This window comes from Patagioenas fasciata, chromosome 1 (genome assembly GCF_037038585.1).
Source record: "Patagioenas fasciata isolate bPatFas1 chromosome 1, bPatFas1.hap1, whole genome shotgun sequence".
NCBI classification, from domain to species: Eukaryota; Metazoa; Chordata; class Aves; order Columbiformes; family Columbidae; genus Patagioenas; species Patagioenas fasciata.
In genome coordinates, this window is record NC_092520.1 from 122,256,371 (window position 1) to 122,276,912 (window position 20,542).

At 37.6% G+C, this 20,542-nt stretch overlaps 1 protein-coding gene across 5 annotated transcripts in view; it reads left to right on the plus strand.

The window, feature by feature from the left end:
- NECTIN3 (nectin cell adhesion molecule 3) overlaps positions 1-20,542 on the plus strand; it is a 99,953-nt gene that overhangs the window by 13,724 nt on the left and 65,687 nt on the right. For all 5 annotated transcript variants that reach the window (XM_065853780.2, XM_071813713.1, XM_071813717.1 and 2 more), the window contains exon 2: positions 14,452-14,790. In XM_065853780.2, the coding sequence (XP_065709852.2) occupies positions 14,452-14,790 (339 nt within the window). The remainder of the gene's footprint in view (positions 1-14,451; positions 14,791-20,542) is intronic.

Below are 20,542 nucleotides of genomic sequence, written 5' to 3' on the forward strand. Positions count from 1 at the left end.
CCTCATATTTTCGCTCTTCTGAAAAGAAGACATGAAGAGCAATAAAGAAGTGCCTGAGGGTGACATGATGGAAGAGGTTTTTTCCCCCCTCCCCTTGTGAAGGCAGCACAAATGAGGACTGTGCACAACTGCGTACTTATCATCTCGCTTGGATGCTGGCAATGTGATTGGATATCTTGCATGACTGGAGTAGTGCGATTAGTTGGATCCATGCCTTTCAGGAAGTTGAGAAAGGTAGTGCTTGATAGAGTGTACAGAATGTATGGAGCTTTGCCACTGAGCAGGTGACAAGCCAGTTAAGCTTCTGCGTAATGCTAAGAGTCCAGACCAAAACAGTTGACACCACTAAGTATCTGCTACTGGTGGCCTGATTAAAAAGTAGATGCCTTCTTTAGGCATTTGGAAGAAGCCTCATGATTGTAGGCTGTGGTGTTCATGGGAGATTTTGGCCACTCTGGCATCAGCTGAAAGAGCAATAGAGCTGGACACAATCCATCCAGGAGATATCTGGGGTATGTTAAAGATAACTTGCTGATGCACTTGATCATGGACTGACTAGGAAGAATTCTTTGCTTGAGGTATTATGCATAAACAAAGAAGAACTTGATGATACAACAGGTAGTGGCCTTGTTGGCTGAATTAACTTTGAGACTGGAGTTTGAAATACTGAGAAAAGTCATGACTGATACTAGAATCATAACCCTGGACTGTAGAAGAAAGATTTTTTTCTTACTCGGGAATCTGCTTGTAATGTTCTCATGGGGAAACTGTTCTGATGGGCAAATATGCTGAGGACAGCTGACTAATCTTCAAGACAAACCTCATTAAACTACAATAAATGTCCCCTGCAATGTGCAGGAAGTCCAGTTGGCCTGGCAGAAGGTCAGCATGGAAGAACAGGGAATCCTCACTGAGCCTCAAATCCCAGGCTGTGTTAAGCATGACAGCAGGTTGAGGGAAGGGATCCTTCACCTCTTTTTGGCATTGCAACATTGTGTCCAATTTGGGACTCCCCAATACTGGAAGGACACTCAGATACCAGAGTGAGCCCAGTGATGACCTACCATGTTGATTGGGGGCTGGAGCACTGGTTGTGTGAGGAGAGGCTGCAAGAGCCTGGGCTGATCAGCCTGCAGAGGGGAAGGAACCTTTACTGCTGCCTGATAGGAGCATGTCAAGAAGGTGAAGCAAGTCCGTCTTCAGAGATACAGCACAAGCAGGAATGGAAACAAGCTGAAGTGTGGGAAATTCAGTTTAAGGAAAAGTACTTTTCTGAGGGAGATCATACACTGGAGCAGGTGGCCAAAGTGGTAGAGGAATGAATCTTATTCTGTGATATTGAAAACTTGACTGGGTCACTCTCCAAGCAGCCTGATACAATTGGACCTACTTGGAGTAGGACTGAGTGCCTCTTAACTCATTCTCTAAATCAGTATTAGAGTTTGTTTGCCCATGAGAAATGCATTATGAAGAAATCTATGCCTAGGAGTTCACTTCTTTGCGGTAATTGGTAGGTGTCTTGGTTAGAAATTATGAATACCGCTTATACCTGTGTCAGAGGTGACCTGTTGAACACTTTGGAGACATCACAGGCTTTCTGTGAATGCATTTCCTCTAAGAGCTAGCACTAATAAATAATGTTTCCTGGGATCTGAGCATTCTGAATGCCTGGGTCTGACAGAAGAAGTCAGAATGATTAAGTGAAGAATGTCTTACTGCTAATAACTTAGACTCTGGGACAGACATGAGCTTTCTAGGTAAACTACCAAGATACACGTGGCATTTACCCCTGTGATTAGTATGAGTGTATGTATCTATTGCTGTGTGGCAGAATACAGGCTTTCTACCTTCTAATAAAAGACAGCAAACAGCAATGACAAAAATCCTATACTGATCACTTCATATTGCATTTTTGGATTCTGACTGCAGTTGCCTTATATTTCTGTTAGTCTATGTAACTGCAAGTTTATTATATGATAGTACTGAAACAACTTGGAATGCAAGTTGGTTGTTGTACTTGGTGTGTGTCTCCTGGAATATCAACCCATGTTTTTGCAAGTTGGTGGCTGGGTGAAATAGGCTATGCTGCAGTGTCACTGCTAAGTCCTCGATTTTGAAATGAAGCAGGAGTCATAGGCAGTAACTCTTCAGACTTCTGTGGTATTTAGTGTCCAAACCCCCACCCCTGATTCTTCTCTTACACTAAAAAAAAAAAAAAAAAAAAAAGCTGTCAGGTATTGTGATAGCATTAAATAGCGCTAAATTGATTTTCCAGATAAAGAGTGGTGAAGTTTGGAGTCTGGAAGGAAGTATGGCAGAGCATTTACCTGCCCAAACCTTCAGTTAGGAGTCACTGTGGTCTTGCTAGTATCTTTTTCTGGGGAGAATTCATATCATGGAAGCTATGTTTTTGGGTGGTGCTGGGGGATAGCAGAATCTCGTCTCTTGTGCTTCCTGGAGTGTGAAGTACCCTGATTGAACATAGATACTTGCTGCTCATAACAAGTTGGAATAAAGATGTTTTACACAAAATTATGGAAGACCTTATGAAACTGAGTGATTTCAAATGAAATGAACTAAAGTCTAGATAGATATTCAGTGATACCCATGAGCCCTCCTTTGTGTAGGGTGGAGTAAACTATGTATATATATATACACACACACATATCTATAACCACCTCTGAGCTGATGATTTCTATACTTGGAAGGAAGGCTTTGAGTATGTGATAGTCAGTTCCATGACTGATTATTTTCTGTGTTAGTTATCTTTAAAATAGTGTGGTAGGCAAATAATGTGTTGAAGTAAGGGAACAAAACAGAACATGCTGTGCCAACATGTAAGTTGCTTGCTTACCTGTTCTTCAAATAGTCTGTGCAATTTTAGTCCCTTGAGCTTAAAAGCAAACAAACAAATCTAAAAAATGACTGCTCTTAGTAATTTTTTTTTTTCTTGGTGAGAGCACAAAGCCTTAGTGTGACAAGCTATGCTGTTAGGTTTCCAGCTGATGGGGAACTATATGTGGAGTGCAGGGAAGGAATCTCAATCTAGAGCTGCCATTGTGATCAAAGTGTCTTCCCTTTTTGAAGCATTTTATCAAGGAGATATTGAGAGATAAAAGGCTACAGGGGTGGTATTAGTGATTAAACTGCCCCTGCCCCACTCTGCAATAACTTATGTAAATCAGGGCACACATTTATTTTGCATTCAAATATCAATCTTTCAGTGCCTTCTTTTCATCTATACAGTCAATTGTATGAGCAATCCTGCCTACGTCAGGTGTGTCTTTGACTTAAGTGCTGTTCTCATCTGAAGGAAAATCTTCCAGTAAGCCTCACCTCCTTCAGTGGCACAGCTGAGCGTCTTGCATCTAGTTCTGAATGTTGTAGAATAGTGGTGATTTATTGCAGCTTGAATATCTCAAGTTTATCTCTAAAAGTTTGGGCTGTGGACTGGAAGCTGTGTTATCTTCTCAGTTTTGCACTTTTAAGAGGAAAGAGAGGCTGTCTTTGCCAGAGATCTCGCGTGAAGGCAGCTGTACATACAAAGTATGAACTAGGTAGTATATTGTTTTGAAACATGTCCGCTGTCATATTATGTTGGCATCTGTGTTGAACTTAAAGTGTAGTAATGCTAGTTTTGAAACTTTTGGACTTGACTCTGAAGAGCATACTAGAATGAAAACCTTTTAAGAATGAACTGATGTCCAGAAAGTGGCAATTTTCGTGTCATGTGTGTAATTGCCTTTTGGTATCATTTAAGGCAGTTGGTAGTAGGTGATGGGACTGACTTAAGTGCAAATGAAGTTCAACGTACTTGATTTACAGAAAGCAGAAAAGCTGAAGCTGACTAAAACTGAGTGATTAGGTGTTACTCTGGATCTCCTGAGTAGAATTTCTGTCATCACCTTGAATTCACAGCCCTACAAATAAGTGAAGAAATGGAGCTTTTAGAATAATTTTTAAGCAAGCAATGCTAAACTTAAGTCTTAACCTCAGGTTATAACAACTTATAAATGAACATACCTAAAATGAGTTACTTTTCTCAAAGCTGAAGTCTGTCTCTTATTTCTCAGAGTTTTGTCACTGAGAATAAGAAAACTAGTTTTGAAGTGATTTAAGGATGTCACAGTGACGCAGTTGAGGACAAACTGGTGCTAACAGAGGTTTTGTATGGATTCATATACGCAGCTTTGAAGAGTTAAAAGCTTCTAAAATACACATGACGAAAGCCGAATATCTGCTTGTGGATCAGAGTTCAAGAAATAAGTAATAGAGAAGACTGAAGAAAACCTTTACTCAAAAGAGTAACTGGAAAGGACACAAATAGAAGAAGCAAGTGATGAAAAACATTTGAGAAATCAGCTATTTAATTATGAAGTTGAATATAACATTCAAGTTAAAAGCAGTAGACCTGAGGATGAAAAAAGTATTTGAAATTGCTCTATCTTAATAAGTAAATATGTGCTAGCTAAAAGCACTGGTGCTCTTGAACACAGAACTTTTGGTTTCAAAAATTTTAGGTGCTAATAGCTGAGAGTTAAAAATAAAATGAATTTGCCATTCTAGATGTTTTCTGAATTAAATTCTTCTTTTGGTTTTTGGTAATTTCTTCATGTATAACTGTTAGTTCCTTGATTTGCAAAGGAAGTGAGGGTAGTCTTGAAATAGGGGTAGAAAAAATGTGAATCAGCAGGTTGCTAGTTAAGAGGATTTGGAATGAGAAGACTTTTAAAAGCAATGTAATCTGAAATCTTCTCAGAGTAGTGAGGTCTGGGTGAATCAAATGGTCCTGAGAGACCTAGTGGTGTAAGTATATGGAATGGATAGTTGCAAATAAGCTCCTGAGAGCTTGTAGTTGAGTCCATCAGCAGTTGTGCCATATTGGGTAACAAGAATATGGAGAAAGACCAGATTATTACTTTGCTAAAAATGCCTGTTAGTAATCTTATAGTAATTAGACCATCAAAATCTTCAAACTAATCATGCCTCTACCCTAGTGCAGGATCAGTTTAGGTTAGTTTTGCTGCTTCTTTTTTTATATAACTAAACATCAAACCTTTCTGCAGGTTGTGGAGGTTTACTCCTTTGGCTAGCATGTTCGTTTGAGGAATTCAGTTTCTGTAGCATTAAATATTTTCTTCAGCAAGTTTTGTTGTTGCTTGGATTTGTGGTGTTCTTGTTGTTGCTTCAGTTTCTCCTTCCTAATCTGCACAGGTATACTCAGCAGTGCAGGCATTCTCTTTTTGCAGTTTGAATACTTCAGGATCTTTATTGGGTTACCTTCTTTGAGAACAACGATTTCTTCCTTGTAGGTTGTGTTTTTCAAGGCCTTTGAGCACAATTTGTTTGCTTTCGGACTCTAGGTGGCTAATATCTGAAATATTATGTATTATGTAGCATGTTCTAGAGTGACACTTTCAATTCTCAGAACATAATCACTTTATACTTGCTGTAACTTTCCGGATAGGCTTTGCTTTCTAACCAGTTAATTAACATTCTGTATCTGGTACTTGTTCCTGCTGACTGCTATTGTAACTTGCACCCATTAGAATTTGAAGCTTTTTTTCAGACTGGGAAAGATTTGTTATGTGGAACTTCACTTGTTTTTCTCTATCTAACACTGTTAGTTGGCAGCCCCATTGAGAAACAGAACAGAAGCGCAATGCTCGTTTTGACCTCCTGCTATATCTGTTAGATATTTTGGTTATGTGTTTAAACTGGATGTCACATAGGAGAACTTTAACCTTTTTGTCTAGATCAGTTTGTCAGAAATATTGACTTATCTTTTGTGTTTCAAAAAATTGTGAAGATAGTCTGGGACTCAATCAAATGTTTGAGTTAGATGAATAACTGCTTTTTTGATCTCTCTTGATTTTTTTTTTCCCTTGGTATAGTTATGCCTATTGCTCTGGTACTTGGGGAATTTATTTAAATGGGAAAGTGAAGCATTTTATGGTGTTGAGGGAGAGGGAGTGCTGTATATTTCTATGAATCAGTTTTGAACTACTTGTTTACTCTTACTACTAGTTTTTTGAGGGAGTGGGACAAAGGATGAGATGTTTCCTCTAGTCCTGCTTTTGAGGCTGACCTATTGTTTGGAAAAAGAGCACCTCGTAGTTTTGCTTGTTTCCTTTTCAAGGGAGAGGGATTTAGAGGTTTGTCTGGTTAAACAGAGGTTGGAATTTTCATTACGGAAGAACTTCCAGCTGCCTTGTAGCTTGCCTTACTTATTAGTTCAACATGTCTTGTAAACATCTGAATGTTTAGTTTCAGGGTAAACACAAGTGTCTTAATTTGCAGTGTGTTAACAAACATAGAAGATTATAATGTAAGAGCATGTAAAACAGACACTGATGCTAGTATGGTTTAGGTTGAAATTCCAGATAAAACTTGAAAGTTCATGGGACTTTGTAAACATTCTTCGTGACTAGTTAGATTTAAAGCTTTAACCTCATAAAATTGGATTTCTAAGTGTGTCCTTCAGAAGTCAATTTGAATCATGGGCCTAACCTTTTTTAAACTTTCCTCTAGTGTCTTGGATGGTATTTGGTTTCCTGCTGCTTATAATACTGAAGATCTGTGCAGTATGGTAGGAAACAGACTGTGCAGGGGCAAAGCGTGTACCCTATGTGGATGTAGTGAAACTAGAGCAGAAGCACCAGATAACGTGAAGAAAACAGCATTGTAAGAGTAGTGGGTCACAACCATGACTGACTTAAAGTGCAGAGGTGTGGAGCTTTTTTGAAGTTCCAACTCATGACTGTATGAGTTGGGCTCAAGCTATGTGAATGTTTTGAACTCTGAGTTTAACTACCTTTTTTCTTAGGCTTTGTACTACACTGGAGTAAAGTACCTCTTTCTAATGTTTCCTTGATTTCTGTAATGAAAATGTCAATCTTGCTGATAGTGTTTATTGTGGTGCTGTAGAGGTTTGCATACTTTATCACCTTGGCCCATTTGTATTAGGATGAGGGTATTTTGTCCAGTATTGTGTTATCTGGCCTTTTAATAGCCTCTTGGTAGAAATGATGTGATATGTATAAACAGCAGGTGGAGGTTCAAAGTACATTCTGCAGAACATCCCATGATAAAACTTTGAAAGTTTGTCCATCTTGAGCATGATGTTTTGAGTAAAACCCAAAACCCTTCAGCAACATTTTAATCTTGATTGAGACAGTATGGAAATTAAGAGTTTTTTTTCATGTGTTTGCAAACTCAACTAGTTCCTGTGGCCAGTGTCTTTAACTACTAAGTTTCTTGAATTTTTTTTTTTACAGTATTCAACTAGAAATGATGCTACCCTTCCTATAGCTTTTGTAGGCATGTAGACCACAGTCACCTAAATGAGATCTGTTTTCATGTTATATTAAGTTAAGTTTTTAGCCTAGTTTTGGTCTGTTTCTAGGTATAGAACATTCAGAAGTTAATAGGTGAATTTTCAAGTGGTGAATGTGCGTGACAGTACAATGGGGGAAACGTAGGAATATGTCATTATTTAAACAGTTGTCATCATGTTCCTATTTTCCTTTTAGTATCAGGCAAAATTGACCTCTGGAGTCAAAAGATTGGATCCCTTGAACATTAATAACATGAGAAAACAGCCTGAGATAGCTGTGAATTGCAGAGAAAGGCCAAGAGGATTTCAGTAGTCTTGGCTTCAAACCGTTGAATTGCTACACCTCATTTTACCAAAATTTTTTTGCTTTCCGGTAGGCTTTTGTATAAAATCCTACGAGGTTTTAAGAACTGTTCTTCTAAGATGGAAATAATGTACCTCTGGTTTGCTTAAAAAGACGACAAAACCACCCCCCAAAAAAACCAAAACAAAAACAACAAAACAAACCAAGCACAAAAATGCCCATGATTGTCATACAAAAAAAGGGCACTTGAGCTGAGTCTAGTAAATGTAATGTTTACAGAAGCCAACCTCATGCCTGTTTCTGCTCCCAGTGCAACTTCCCCCTTCAACTTTATTGGTAAACTAGCACTCCACCTCAAGTGAAGACTGTGATAAAGCAGGTCCTTCTTAGGTAAGAACATTGCTGGGTTGTAATACTGTTTCTTTGATGTATGTGCTTTTTTTTTTTCCTAAGTGCTTAATAATTCTAACTGCAAGCTAGTGTTGAAGCATTTTGTACTACTTAATCTTGAATTTCTTCCACTCCTTGGTTCTGATCTTTTTTTTAACACAGTAATTTGATCATGCTCTGGTACTCAAAAGACACCCACTGACTTCTTCCCAGTAATTTAAGCATATATTTTTATAAAGCCTCAAGTTGAGGTTTCAGGCTTGTTTTCTGCAGTGTCCTTAAGTGATTTGATGCTCTAGCTAAACAAATCTTAAAATGCCACTAGATTGTGTGGTTTTGCTCTTGTTGTCTCTGCATTCTCACTTGGGATTGACTGGGCAGGGAATGCACCGATATAGAAGGCTAAATCAAGAAGAAAACAAGTGAGTTTTGTGGACAGGGCACTCTTAGGTACTGAGTGCTGATGCAGGAGAAGGAGTGCTGGAAGAATGAGTCTTAAGCTTTCTGACGTTGTCTAAAATTAAACTGACCTAACAGTAATGCTTAGCCTGACCTTAAGAGTGTTTCTTGGGAAGTTCTGCTGACATAGCAAATTGCTGTCACCACAATGGGATGTTCTTGTTGTTCTGCTCCACTCTTGATTGGAGCTCTTCTTAGTTCCCTGTGTTAGTGTGTGCTAAGGCTAGATATACCCATGAACTGAATAACTTGCTGACGTAGGGAAAAAGTTCATGATTTGTGATCTTCTGCAGTTTGGGTTTATTGTCTTGTGGAAACAGTTGACAGCTAGGGCAAAATAAGTGGCTAGAAATTGTCACTGTGGTCTCTCTGTCTTGCCAGTGGTGTGCTGTTAAGGTAACCAAATAGATTGCTTTTGTGATGAGACCCGTACATGGCTGTTCCATATAGAAAATATCTAAATCTACTGTTTATTACAACAAGTAAAAAGGCTGGAAGTGTGGAGACTACTCTTATTTCATAGCATGAGTATTTTGTTATATTAAAAAGGTCATTATATTTTCAAGATCCTATATTTCCTTGGTATCGTTTTTCAGTTAGAGAAGCTCGATTATGGTTTACAAGTGAACAGGTTCTGTTAACATGGTCAGTATTTGATAGCTCCTAGTTCTGTGGTTTTTTGATACTAGAAGTGAGCTTTAGGGATTTTGTTGTTCTTCTTCAACCTGTTTTTGGCAAGTTAAGTGAGAATGGTAAGTGCCTTCCTGTTCTGAGTAAGATTTGTGCAATATCTGAAACTCTGTTCACCAGCTCTCCAATGTAAACCTCATAAAAACTTCGTTTTTGAAAAAAGATCAAATCTAGTGTTTATCTGAAATAAAACAACAGCTTGCACAATTCAGACCAAGATACATTTGCAGTACTGGGCTTTGAAATCTGGTTTGTGGTGATGAGAAGGACGAGTGGGAAAATGAAGAGATACTGCAGCTAATTTTGGGGAGGGAGCCGGGGATGTCAGAACTGTCAGAATTCGAAGGGCCAAAACCAAGTTCCTCTGGAAGGTGTTTTACTAGAAATAGTAGAACAGGAAGCTTATACTTGCCCTCTCTGCACTCTCAAATGAGAAAATCCATTGCTCAACTTTGAAATTATTTCATCATAAGATTTTAAGTTGAGGCAGGGCAGTCTCCTGGTATGTGTGGAGAGGACTTATAAAAAAACAGTAATTTACTATTCATGGCTCAAGTTGTTAAAATTAGAGACAGAGAGGAACTGTCACAGTTTGAGAAGCTGAGATTTGGACTGTCAGTGTCTGCATGCAATTAACAGGATTTTCTGTGAAATAATTTGAGTCTTATTAGCATGTATCGAAATAGATTGGAGAATAGGTGTGTCAAGTATATCAACTAGCAGGAGTATCCACCTACTCAACTCCTGTTAGCCTTAGACACAAGGTAGTTTTGTGATAGTCTCAGATGTGAAGTATTACAAGCACTGATCAAAAAATCAGTTAGTGCATAGGGTCTTCACTAAAACTGAAACATCTAAAGGTGCTGGAGATGGCAGTACCTTGCTGCATATGAAACAGTACTTGGACAACCTCTTGCTGATCAAAACAAGGTAAATCCCCTGTCTGTTGCATGTGTGATCTTAACAGTAGTATGAAGTGTTTTGTTAAAGGAGGAAGTGTGGCTGGGTGGTACGAAGACTTCTGAAACATTTTTTACAGGCTGAATTAGACAGTTGGGTCAAAGTTTTGAAATGAGTGGGACTAGTTTCCATACTGCAGTATGATACTCAAGTGATTATTGTGACCCACCAGTAAAACTCATCTGTTATTACCTTCAATAAGTGGGTTATACAAGTACCTCATTCCATGTTTCAGACATGCTGGAACATATGACCTGTCAGGTCACACATGATTGAGGAAATAAGAGAGAAGACATAAGCTATTTTTTTTTATGTCTTACAAGTGAACAAAAAGAAAAGGGGGAAGAGATTCACAAAAGCTATACCAAATCTAAAGAAAAATATAAGAAAACTTCTTGATGCTGTTTTTTGCCTTGAAGTTATAAAATAAGAACTTGATTAGTAAGTGAATACAGATTGTTTCCTTAAAGGGTACTTAGAATGATAAGTGAGGACTTCAATATTGTGCAAGTGAAGATGGTTGGATGTCAGTACTGGATTTCAAGAGGAGGAGAGCTAGGCTTTATTAAAACAGTAAATGTGTCTTATGCATCAGTACGTTTGATCAGTCAAGGAGATAGATAATGTGGTCTTCAAATGTCTTGTTCTTCAGAATCTTGTGCATTGTAAACTTCTAAAGCTTTGGTTTGGAGTAGACATGTAGCTGCTAGTCATTATCCTCATTAAGCATTCATTAAGTACAATCTTTGACCAAAATATTGACTCTTGAGTGCAAGTATCAATGTCAAAGGAAATACCTGTCTTAGAGTCCTGAGTCTTGGAGAGCCCTACCTATCAGCATAGTAATTCACTTCCTGTTAGTTTGATTTCTCAGCAACCAAAAGAAGTTAGTTAAATAATGATAGCTGACTGAAGATTAAATCCAAAGATGCTATGCAAATTAAAGATGTGGTTGTTCTCACTTGAGCTTTAAACTGTTTTAAGAACTCTAAACATGTTAGAGTATATATGCTGTTACATAAACTATATGTAAGTTCAAGTTAAATAGTTAGCTTAGATGATTTTTTTTTTTGTCTTGGGAGTCTGAACATGTATTGGAAGATGAGAAATGTGCAAAATTTGGTGTAATGATCTACTGGCTCTACTTCCTTTATTGCAGAAGGTCAACAATAAGATATAACTGTTGAATGTTCTATAGCTGCGAGTGTGTGTATACAAGTATATATGAGGCCTGCTCAGTTCAGTCTGTGGATCCTGAAAGTAGCAACGCTAAAGAAGTTTGACTTCTGAAATATTCATGGACTTCATGTGAGAACATGATATTCTCATGGCACAAATGAGCTGTTTGAAGTGTTCTTTGGTGGGGAAGCATGTTTTATTTTCACATCTTCAAAAAGGGATAACTGTTGGTTGAGCAGAATTGTAGAATGTCCTGAATTGGAAGGGACGCACAAGGATCACTGAGTCCAACTGCTGTTCCTGAATATGACAACCCCAAAATTCACACAATGTGTCTGAGGGTGTTGTCCAGTTGTTTCTTGAACACTGTCAGGCTTGGGGCTGTGACACCTACCTGGGGAGCCTGTTCCAGTGCTCCACCACCCTTTTGGGTGAAGAACCTTTTCCTAATGTCCAACCTGAACCTCCCCTGGCACATCTTCCTGCCATTCTCTCAGGTTCTGTCATTGGTCACTAGAGAGAAGAGTTTGGTGCTTGCCCCTCCTCCCCTTGTGAGGAAGCTGTAGCCCCATGAGGTCTCCCCTCAGTCTCCTCTTCTCCAGGCTGAACAAACCAAGTGACTTCAGCTGCTCCTCATATGGCTTCCCCTCCAAACTCTTCAACAACTTTGTGTCCCTCTTCTGGACACTCTATAGTAGCTTTATGTCCTTTTTATACTGTGTTGCCCAGAGCTGCATGCAGTGGTCCAGGTGAGGCCGCACCAGTGCAGAGCAGAGCAGAGCGGGACGATCACTTCCCCTCAACTGCCGTATTGTCTTGTTAAATGTACTCTGTCCATCTTTATGTAACTAAAGTTTGTATTCCAGGGGTGTCAAACTCACTTTACCAGGTGCAAAATCAGCCTTGACGTTGCCTTCAAAGGGCCAAATGTAATTTTAGGACTGTGTAAATGTAGGAGTTGTTACAGTTGTACAGTCCTGCTCTAATTATTAGAAGTACAGTTGTCCAAAAAAAAAAACTAAAAACACACACACACAAAAAAAAAAAAAACCACCCAGACAAAACAGCTTGTGCGTTCTACTATCTGGAATGACTTTGTTACCTTTCTGAGGTCCAAGCAGCTTTTTTGGAAGTTCACTTCTAGGGCTTTCCTGTACTAAATTTGTTGGAGTTACATACAGATAATCATTATGTTAAGGTTCAGTACAGGTTAAGATTCAGTAGATTTAAATATTGCAGATTGCTCATTTCTAACAAAAGTGTCTTTTTTACTTAAGTGACATTACAGGTTATGTATATTCTTTACATTCTGAAATACATTGCAGATATGTAACTTGTGAGCCTTATTTAGATAGAAGGTAGAAGGCAATAGTTCAATACTTCCTAAGGAACATTCCACCTTATGCTTAAGTATAACAATGGCAAATGGAGACAAAATTTGGAGGAAAATTCTGTGCATTTCAGTGTTCAAATAGTTGCTTTTTTTCCAATGTCTGTCTCTATAGTATGTGTTAGTTTAAGAGGCATAAGACAACTAGGTGATATGTTCTTTCACTGCTTGTGGGTTAGTCATGGTAGATACTCTCTATATGAAACTTAATCCATTTTTGAGTTTTCTGGCTATTTTGTTCCCCCTTCACAAGTCTCTCTTAGTGACCGGTGTATCAACAATCTTGGTATAACATTCTGGCTTAGTTATATTTATTTGTACAACTTAATGATTTCATATTATTAGCTTCAGTAGTTTTATACTGAAGAAATCCATAGCTTAATCTTTAAATCACTTGTTTAGGTGACTTCATTGACTTAGTTATGGTTTGAACACTGAACAATCAGTTGCTGGGAAGTGGAAAGCTCTTAGAGATGGGTTAATACATAAAGGCATAAAGATAGTTCTTTTCCTGAACACGTGGTTTCTCTTTTGTGGGAACTTGTTGGCTGAAAAGGCAGCTAATGTCTCAAGCTGAATGACCTTTTCATGCTTATGAAAATGGGACTACTAAAATTTAGGCTTGAATCTTGTTTCATGGGTGAACTTTCTCAGCAACAGCATGAGTACTGATTTGATAACTGAAGAGAAAATCAGAGCAGTTGAAATGACTGTTAAAACTTAAGCACAGTAATAAGAAATACAGTGTGGAATAAGACTTTGATTCTTTTGCGTTGTATTAGTTTATTCCAAGAGAAGGAATGATTGAAGTTGCTGGAGCATCTGTTTGGCCAAAGAAATTATCAACCAGTTTAATGAACTGCTTTGTCCTGGTGGATTTCCTTTCTTGAAAGGTCATATAAAATGCTAAGCTCAGAATGCAGTTGGTACTGTTGAAATTACTGTAAGTATTAAATAGATATACATTGAATTTGAAGTGAACACTGGACTACACCTACTCTTGCATATATACTCTGTTAATACAGAGGGAAGATCTAGTGTGAAGACACTGCACTACACTGTAGCAGAAAGAGTGCGTATGTATGGTAGTACATATCCTTTATTGGAAACTAGGATAAGGAAGCTGAAATTTTTTTCTGACATTGACTGTAACTGTGAAGATGGAGTGGTTTGTGGTGGGCTTTGCGGTTGTGGGGATTTTGTTTGGGGTTTTTTTGTTAATTGTTCCTTTTTAAGTAGTTACTAGCATGGTAAGTGGTAGATGTTTCACTTATGCGTTTCCCTTTAAATTATCTTAATTGTGAGTGTTATACTTCCAAAAGTCGAAATAAATGGAGTAATTTAACTGTTTACCTGATGCTCTGGATCAATAATGACTGCTGAAGTGCCCTGTTCAATTACTGTGGTTTTTTTTCAGTAAATCTGAATACACGCAATGCTCATACCTGGTTAAATTCACAGAAAATTGTTACACAATTATTAGGTCGTTTTTGTAGAAAGTTGTGTGTTAGTGGTGGTATTCTCTGAAGAATGTTTGATCTAAACTTAGCTTTGATGTTTCTGTTTAAAGCATGCTTTTGTAATGCTGCCACACTGCTGTGGATCAGCTAGAATATGGTTATTCACAAGAAAGTATGGGGAATTCTCTTGGAAAAAGGCAAGTTACTTACTGGAGAAGGTTTAATGTGAAGACTTTGAGACATAACCTCCTTGTGTACCAACTAATGACTGCTTTGTTTTTAGGTGCCTTAGCTGGACCAGTTGTTGATCCACACGTGACAGCAGTTTGGGGGAAGAAGGTTGCTCTGAAATGCATAATTGATGTAAATGAAACAATAACACAAGTTTCTTGGGAGAAGATACATGGTAAAAGTTCACAGACTATTGCTGTTCATCATCCTGAATATGGAATATCTGTTCAAGGAGAATACCAAGGAAGAGTGTCATTTAAAAACTATTCGCTTACTGATGCAACAATCATCTTAAAAAATGTAAGCTTTTCTGATGCAGGAGAATATATTTGCAAGGCAGTTACATTCCCACTTGGAAATACACAGTCATCAACAACTGTAACAGTACTAGGTAAGTCAACTTCTTTATCAAAGGAGGTCAAATTAATATCATCTTGTTAGTGAAATTCTGTAAACTTATTAATACGTTTTATTTTACTTTCTAATCAATGACAATACAAAAAAAATGTATTTGCAAGTCTTTAACAGGTGTCTTGTTGGTATTACTAGTTCGATTGAGGAGACTACTTTTGGGTCTTGCTTCTTTAGAACTTGCTCTTTGTTTGTCCAGATATCAAAAGTAAATAAGCAGTTTGTATTTAGGCGTCGTGCTAATCAAAACATTTGGATAGTGCTTTAGAACTTAAAACTGGCAATGCTGATACTAGGGACTTCTGTGTATGTGTGTGCTGAGAAGCTGCCAAACACAGTTTTAGCTGCTACCTTGCCTAAATCTCCTCATAAATTTGTTGTTAATATAAGTTAATGTAACTGCTTAGGGCTGGCAATGTAAACTGTTCTCTGTACAGTGTAAATGTAAAGCAAAACTACCTAGATTACTACTGGGAATTATGGGAAGAGTCAATCTAAGCCCTTAACTGGTTGTGGATAGCCATAATGCGAAGCTTATATGAACTCAGTTTTTTCACATAGACTAATTTTTTTATATCTTGTTTAGGTTTCAGTGTTGCTGTCATAAAGGACTAGTATTGAAGCAGAGGCAGACTTAGGTGGTAGTACAGTATGGGGTAAAATGATTATTCTATCATGAAACCTGAAATCCTATTGACTTCCCTTTCCTTATGTTATAAGAAGGTTTTATACTGTAAGTTAACTTCTTTATCCATGGCAAGTAGTGAAGTGATATTTTCTGCAGTTGAGGTGGTCCTCAATGACTCTATTTTTGTAAGGAAAAATAAAAAGTTTTTAGGATTTTCTTTCATTTCTTTCATCTCTGCTTTTTGCAGTAGTAGGATACTATATGAGATTAATCAGATGGCTGTAGTGCATACTATGTAAACTGGTTTTCACTACAAGATGGATTAAAATAAATGCATCAGAGCAAGTGGCTTAATCCAATTCAAAACAATTAACTTGGCCAGAAGTAGTTCTATGTGATAAACAAAGCATACGGCCTTATGGCTCTCTTTCTACCTTGTCTTCTGGCTATGCTACAAGTGATTGTGTGTGGCTATTGCAGTTATCTTTTGACTTTAAGTTTCAGCTATTCTGCTTTGTCAACATACAGTGGAAGGTTCTTATTGTTTTCCCTCATGCTTTCCGGTCAGTCCCTGTTTCTAAGGTTTTTTTCAGATTATTTTAGTAGTTCTGTCCATTTTGCCCTTCAAATTTTAGTTTTATGGAGAACATGAGGAACAACTTGAAAAGCAAATGGATGGCCTCTGAGTTTATTATTCTATGTTTGAAAATGTAGGAGGACAGCAACTTGCTTGATAAGATATGTATTATCAAATATTACAGTTGGAATAGGTAAAGAAGTATTTGTCAGGCCAACAGTGGTCCTGATCATAGTTTTTTTGTAGTTGGTGTAGATGGTTGCTGACAGTTTAAGCCTCTCAGTGACTTGGTATCAAACCTCAGAATTGCAAAACTCAGCTACTATTTGCAAAGATGCCTTTCTGTCCTAATTAGCAGCTGCTTAGCTTGCATGTACAGCTGGGCAAGTAATGGTTTTCAGAATATGCATGTAACTGAGTAACTTTCAACTTTACTGGCCTGAGCTGATCAGTTCCAATCTCACCAGAGTCTTAAAGCATGGAATAGCTCCAATCAAAATTTAAAACCTGATGTGACTTAAAATCAACTTTATTCTGACTATATTCTCCCACTGTTTTAAACAAACTCTCACTTATGTGAGGAGAGGAGTTCATGTCCTAGGCTGAAACTGTTTCCAGTCCAAGCTGCAGTGACTTTCTCTCTAGACCCTGTCTGTTCCTATTTAGCGAAGAATTAGTTTCCTTCTTATATGTAGTGGACATATGTAACTTAATCATGTAGTAGGATGCTTGTACAGGATAAGGCAAAGACACTGAAGACAAATGGAGGAAAAATAACTACATGATAAAATGTCCTTTATTTTGCCAGAGTGCACTGATCACTTAAGACCATATTTAGAACCCGTCTTATGCTGCTTCAGTTTAACAGTCTTACCATGTGTGATGACCTTGCTCACTCCCAATTTGCTTCACGTTATGCTTCATGTTGTCTTAAGGAAATACACAGTAAAAGAAAAGGTTAAAACAGTGAAAATATGAAAATGCTTTTCGAGTCAAACAGATATGTTTGCCTTGTCTAAAACTTTGGCTCTTCATGGTTAAACTAGGGGGAAAAAATTGAGAATTGTGTGCCAAGCTGTTTGTTTCTCAAGATGGTGACTAAACTGGCTGAAATGGTGTCTGAAGGCAGCAAAGATGATGCATGACAGGATGGCTTGCGTGTTGTACATGACTGTTTTAAATACTTGATTCAGTTTGACTCTTACTGTCTTACTGAGCTAGGCTTCTTAGCATGGGTATTGATAAAGTAGATCTTGTTCTTCTGCAGGCTAGCTCTTACCAATGCTACAAGTGAAGAATGAGTTGCATAGATGAGAATTTCAAAGGTAGATGTAGATCTGTCACCATGAATAGATCCCAGACACACTAATGAAGAAATTCTTACAATAAGCATTTAAGGGAAGATGTATGTCAGACAGTATGGCAAATGGATCCTCTCAGTTCTGGTAAAGTAATGAATGTTGTTTGCAAGGTGCTAGTTGCTGACATGTACCACACAATACTCTAGGCCAAGAAAAAGTATCAAGCAAAGAGTAAAATCAGTGAACTGACTGGTCTTAAACAAAAAAACACCAGCCAAAGTCAAAGAATTAATTAGTGAGCATGATAAGTTACAGAGAAATATAAGGCATCTGGTTTTGTGGGGAGAGAAAATAAAAAGTAGAAATACTGTTTTGGAAAGAAGTTATTCCAGTAAATGTCAGTTGTGATTAAAGAGGACCTGACAATTCCTAGGGTTGTGCTGTTGCCAAGGAATTAGTGAATTTAATGTTAAGTGGAAATAATACTGTTTTTGTTGTTATCATGCCAATTTCATCCAGACCTCCTGTGCACAGTGACAGAAGAAAATTAGTTTTAAAACTAACAGAAGCAGTTGAAAAAGGCTTATGAAGTACTTAAATCCAAGAAGAAACTTTGAGCCCTGAAAAATTAATGCAGTAGGATTTAAGACTCGCTCTTTTCTGGATGCTTTGTTTTTTTTTTTTTTCTGTAAAGGAGTGTAAGGACTTGCACATTAAAACATCTCTGGTTGTCCACGTGAACGTAAGGGGAAGCTAGCTTACACAGGGTTAAATTAGGTAATGATCGTCAATCAGTAAAAGGAATAGCACAGATGTGCAAGCTAGTTGAGACTTCCTAAACAGCTGCATGTCTAGCTTCCATACTTCATCCACCATTTCTTATGACTCAAATATAATTCATGCTGTAATATTGCTTTGGATTTGTGTAATTATTCTTCTCCTAAAATATATGAATGAAATAATCCATGTGAACTGACCTTTGGATACACAGGCTGAATAGACAGAGATTATCTACTCTGATTATTTAAAGGGGATGGGGAAGACTGCCGCTGCCCGTGAACTCTTACACTATGGAAGCAGGTTCTTTCTCCTTTTGGATCTTTGTGGGTTTGGTGGCTTCCTTTCCCAAACTAAGCATTATTACCACCTTCTTTTCCATTTGACATGAATAGAGCATAATGTTTCTACTGAATGGGTAGAGCAGCTTCTCTAACACTTCAGTATGGTTCATGTGGTACACTGAGTGGTCCTGGGACAGAAGAGGGCTTCTGTGAGTCTGTGTATATAGAAGTTACACTTAAAAAAGCCAGCCAAAAACCCACAAAAAGCCCTACTAACCCACGCTTAGTGTAATCTTTTTGCCAAATTGAAAACAGGAGCTGTTGCCCAATGTGAGAGGCAAGATGCCAGTGGCCCCTTTGTAATTAGGGATTCATTCTCAAGATATCTGTCTCAATCCATGAGTGAAACAGCTATTAATAGACTGTAGAAAGAGTAACTGGAATTCTGCTGGTTTTGCTTCAGTTGCTGGGACAAAGTAATCGTGAAGGATAGACTACGGAACCGAGTATCTCAGCAGCAGTTGCTTTCCACTTTTTAGCATGTAGCTATTTGTTGTAGTTGGTATGTAGTCCAAGAATCATGACTTATAGGAAGATGTGACAGCAGAAACCTAAACATTAGTGAAATATGAAAAAAAAAAAAATGAAAGCACCAAAACACATTGATTTATTCTCAGTATGTTTTATGAAGTCAAGTAGTTTTGAATAATTCAGCTTTGTGTTTTTCTGACAACTGTAAAACTAAGTAGTACGCAAGGCTCTGAAACTAGCCAGTCTCATAAATTTCAGATATCACTTTAGAAAGCCAAGTGTGCTTTTTCATAATAATGATAATCTTAAGAGAAGCTAGGCTTTTTGGAATCTATATTCTGTGTTCTGGCTACTGTCACGTAATACTTGAAGCCTTTTTTTTTTAAAAAGAAGTGAAGCAGCGTACTCAGTAGCCTGCTTTGGGTATGGAGATCTCTGCTACCTTAGTTAAGACTTCTTGTTGAACTACATATCCTGTCACAAAAGGGTAGAGGAAAAATTCTGGGGTAGTGTACTTTTTTTTTGAGGAAAATTCAAAGGACTGAAATATATTAAACTTATTTCCAGCTGAAACAATTTGAGTCTATAAGTTCTGTCATGAAAACCTAGTGATAGCTTCTCATTTAACTGATTTCACTGTGGTGGAAATCTGGAAGGGGATACAGCACAAATTAGTGTCTTTGTGCTTGTAAGACACGAAATGTAAAGTTGGGTGTTTACTTCTGCATTTCAGTAATAGTACAGAAGCTATTGAAAAGGTTACTACTAGTGATTTGGGTGGAACAAGGTAGTAATGTTTGTTAAATCAGGGAAACCAAATTGTGGGTCAAATAACAAAGCTATATAATGTCAAGTTCTCTTTATTAGGTTTAAAGATTTTTTTTTCAGATGATGGAATGCTTCATAGGTACATCAGTTCAAATATCCAAACTCATTGCAGAAAGCTTTAGTTGTTGCTAGAGTTGGAAAGCAGGGAATCAAATTTTGAAAGAAGCTATGTTAGAGATCTAGAAGAGATTTGTTTACAGTAGGGTCACTAACAAATCACAGAGGGTAGGCGATCAAAGAAACCAAGTAGAAAATAGTACTCTCTCAGTATCTGTCCAAACAACCAACCCTCAGTTTGGTAACGAGGTATATTCTTTAAGCACTTGTAAGCATAGAAGAGAAAACGCATTTCTGTCAGGTTATCTGTGTAGTACAGTTACCTTTCCTTTTAGTGTAATGGAACAAATAACAAACCACCCTCTTCAGATATGAGCAGGAGGTCACATCCTTCCACTTGCAGAGTTCTTGAGTTCTGGACATAGTACTGAGTTCAAACTTTTTACTTCTGTAGAGATTTACTCACAAGAATCTATATAGACAGAATTTTATTTATCTAGAGAAAAAAATATTTGTATATCAAGCATACACAAATTTTATATAAGACTGTATTTGTGTGCATGTTAGATTTTTTTAATATTAAGTGTGTGTATGTATAATAACTTTTTTAGAGGTTAACTGTCCTTTTCAGCATGGAATCAATTTATATTATACTTACCAACACTGCATTAAATAGCTTTGGAGTGGCACAAACTAACAATATAGATTAGTACTTGAAAGTCTAATGCTTGGAAGTGCAGCAGAATCTT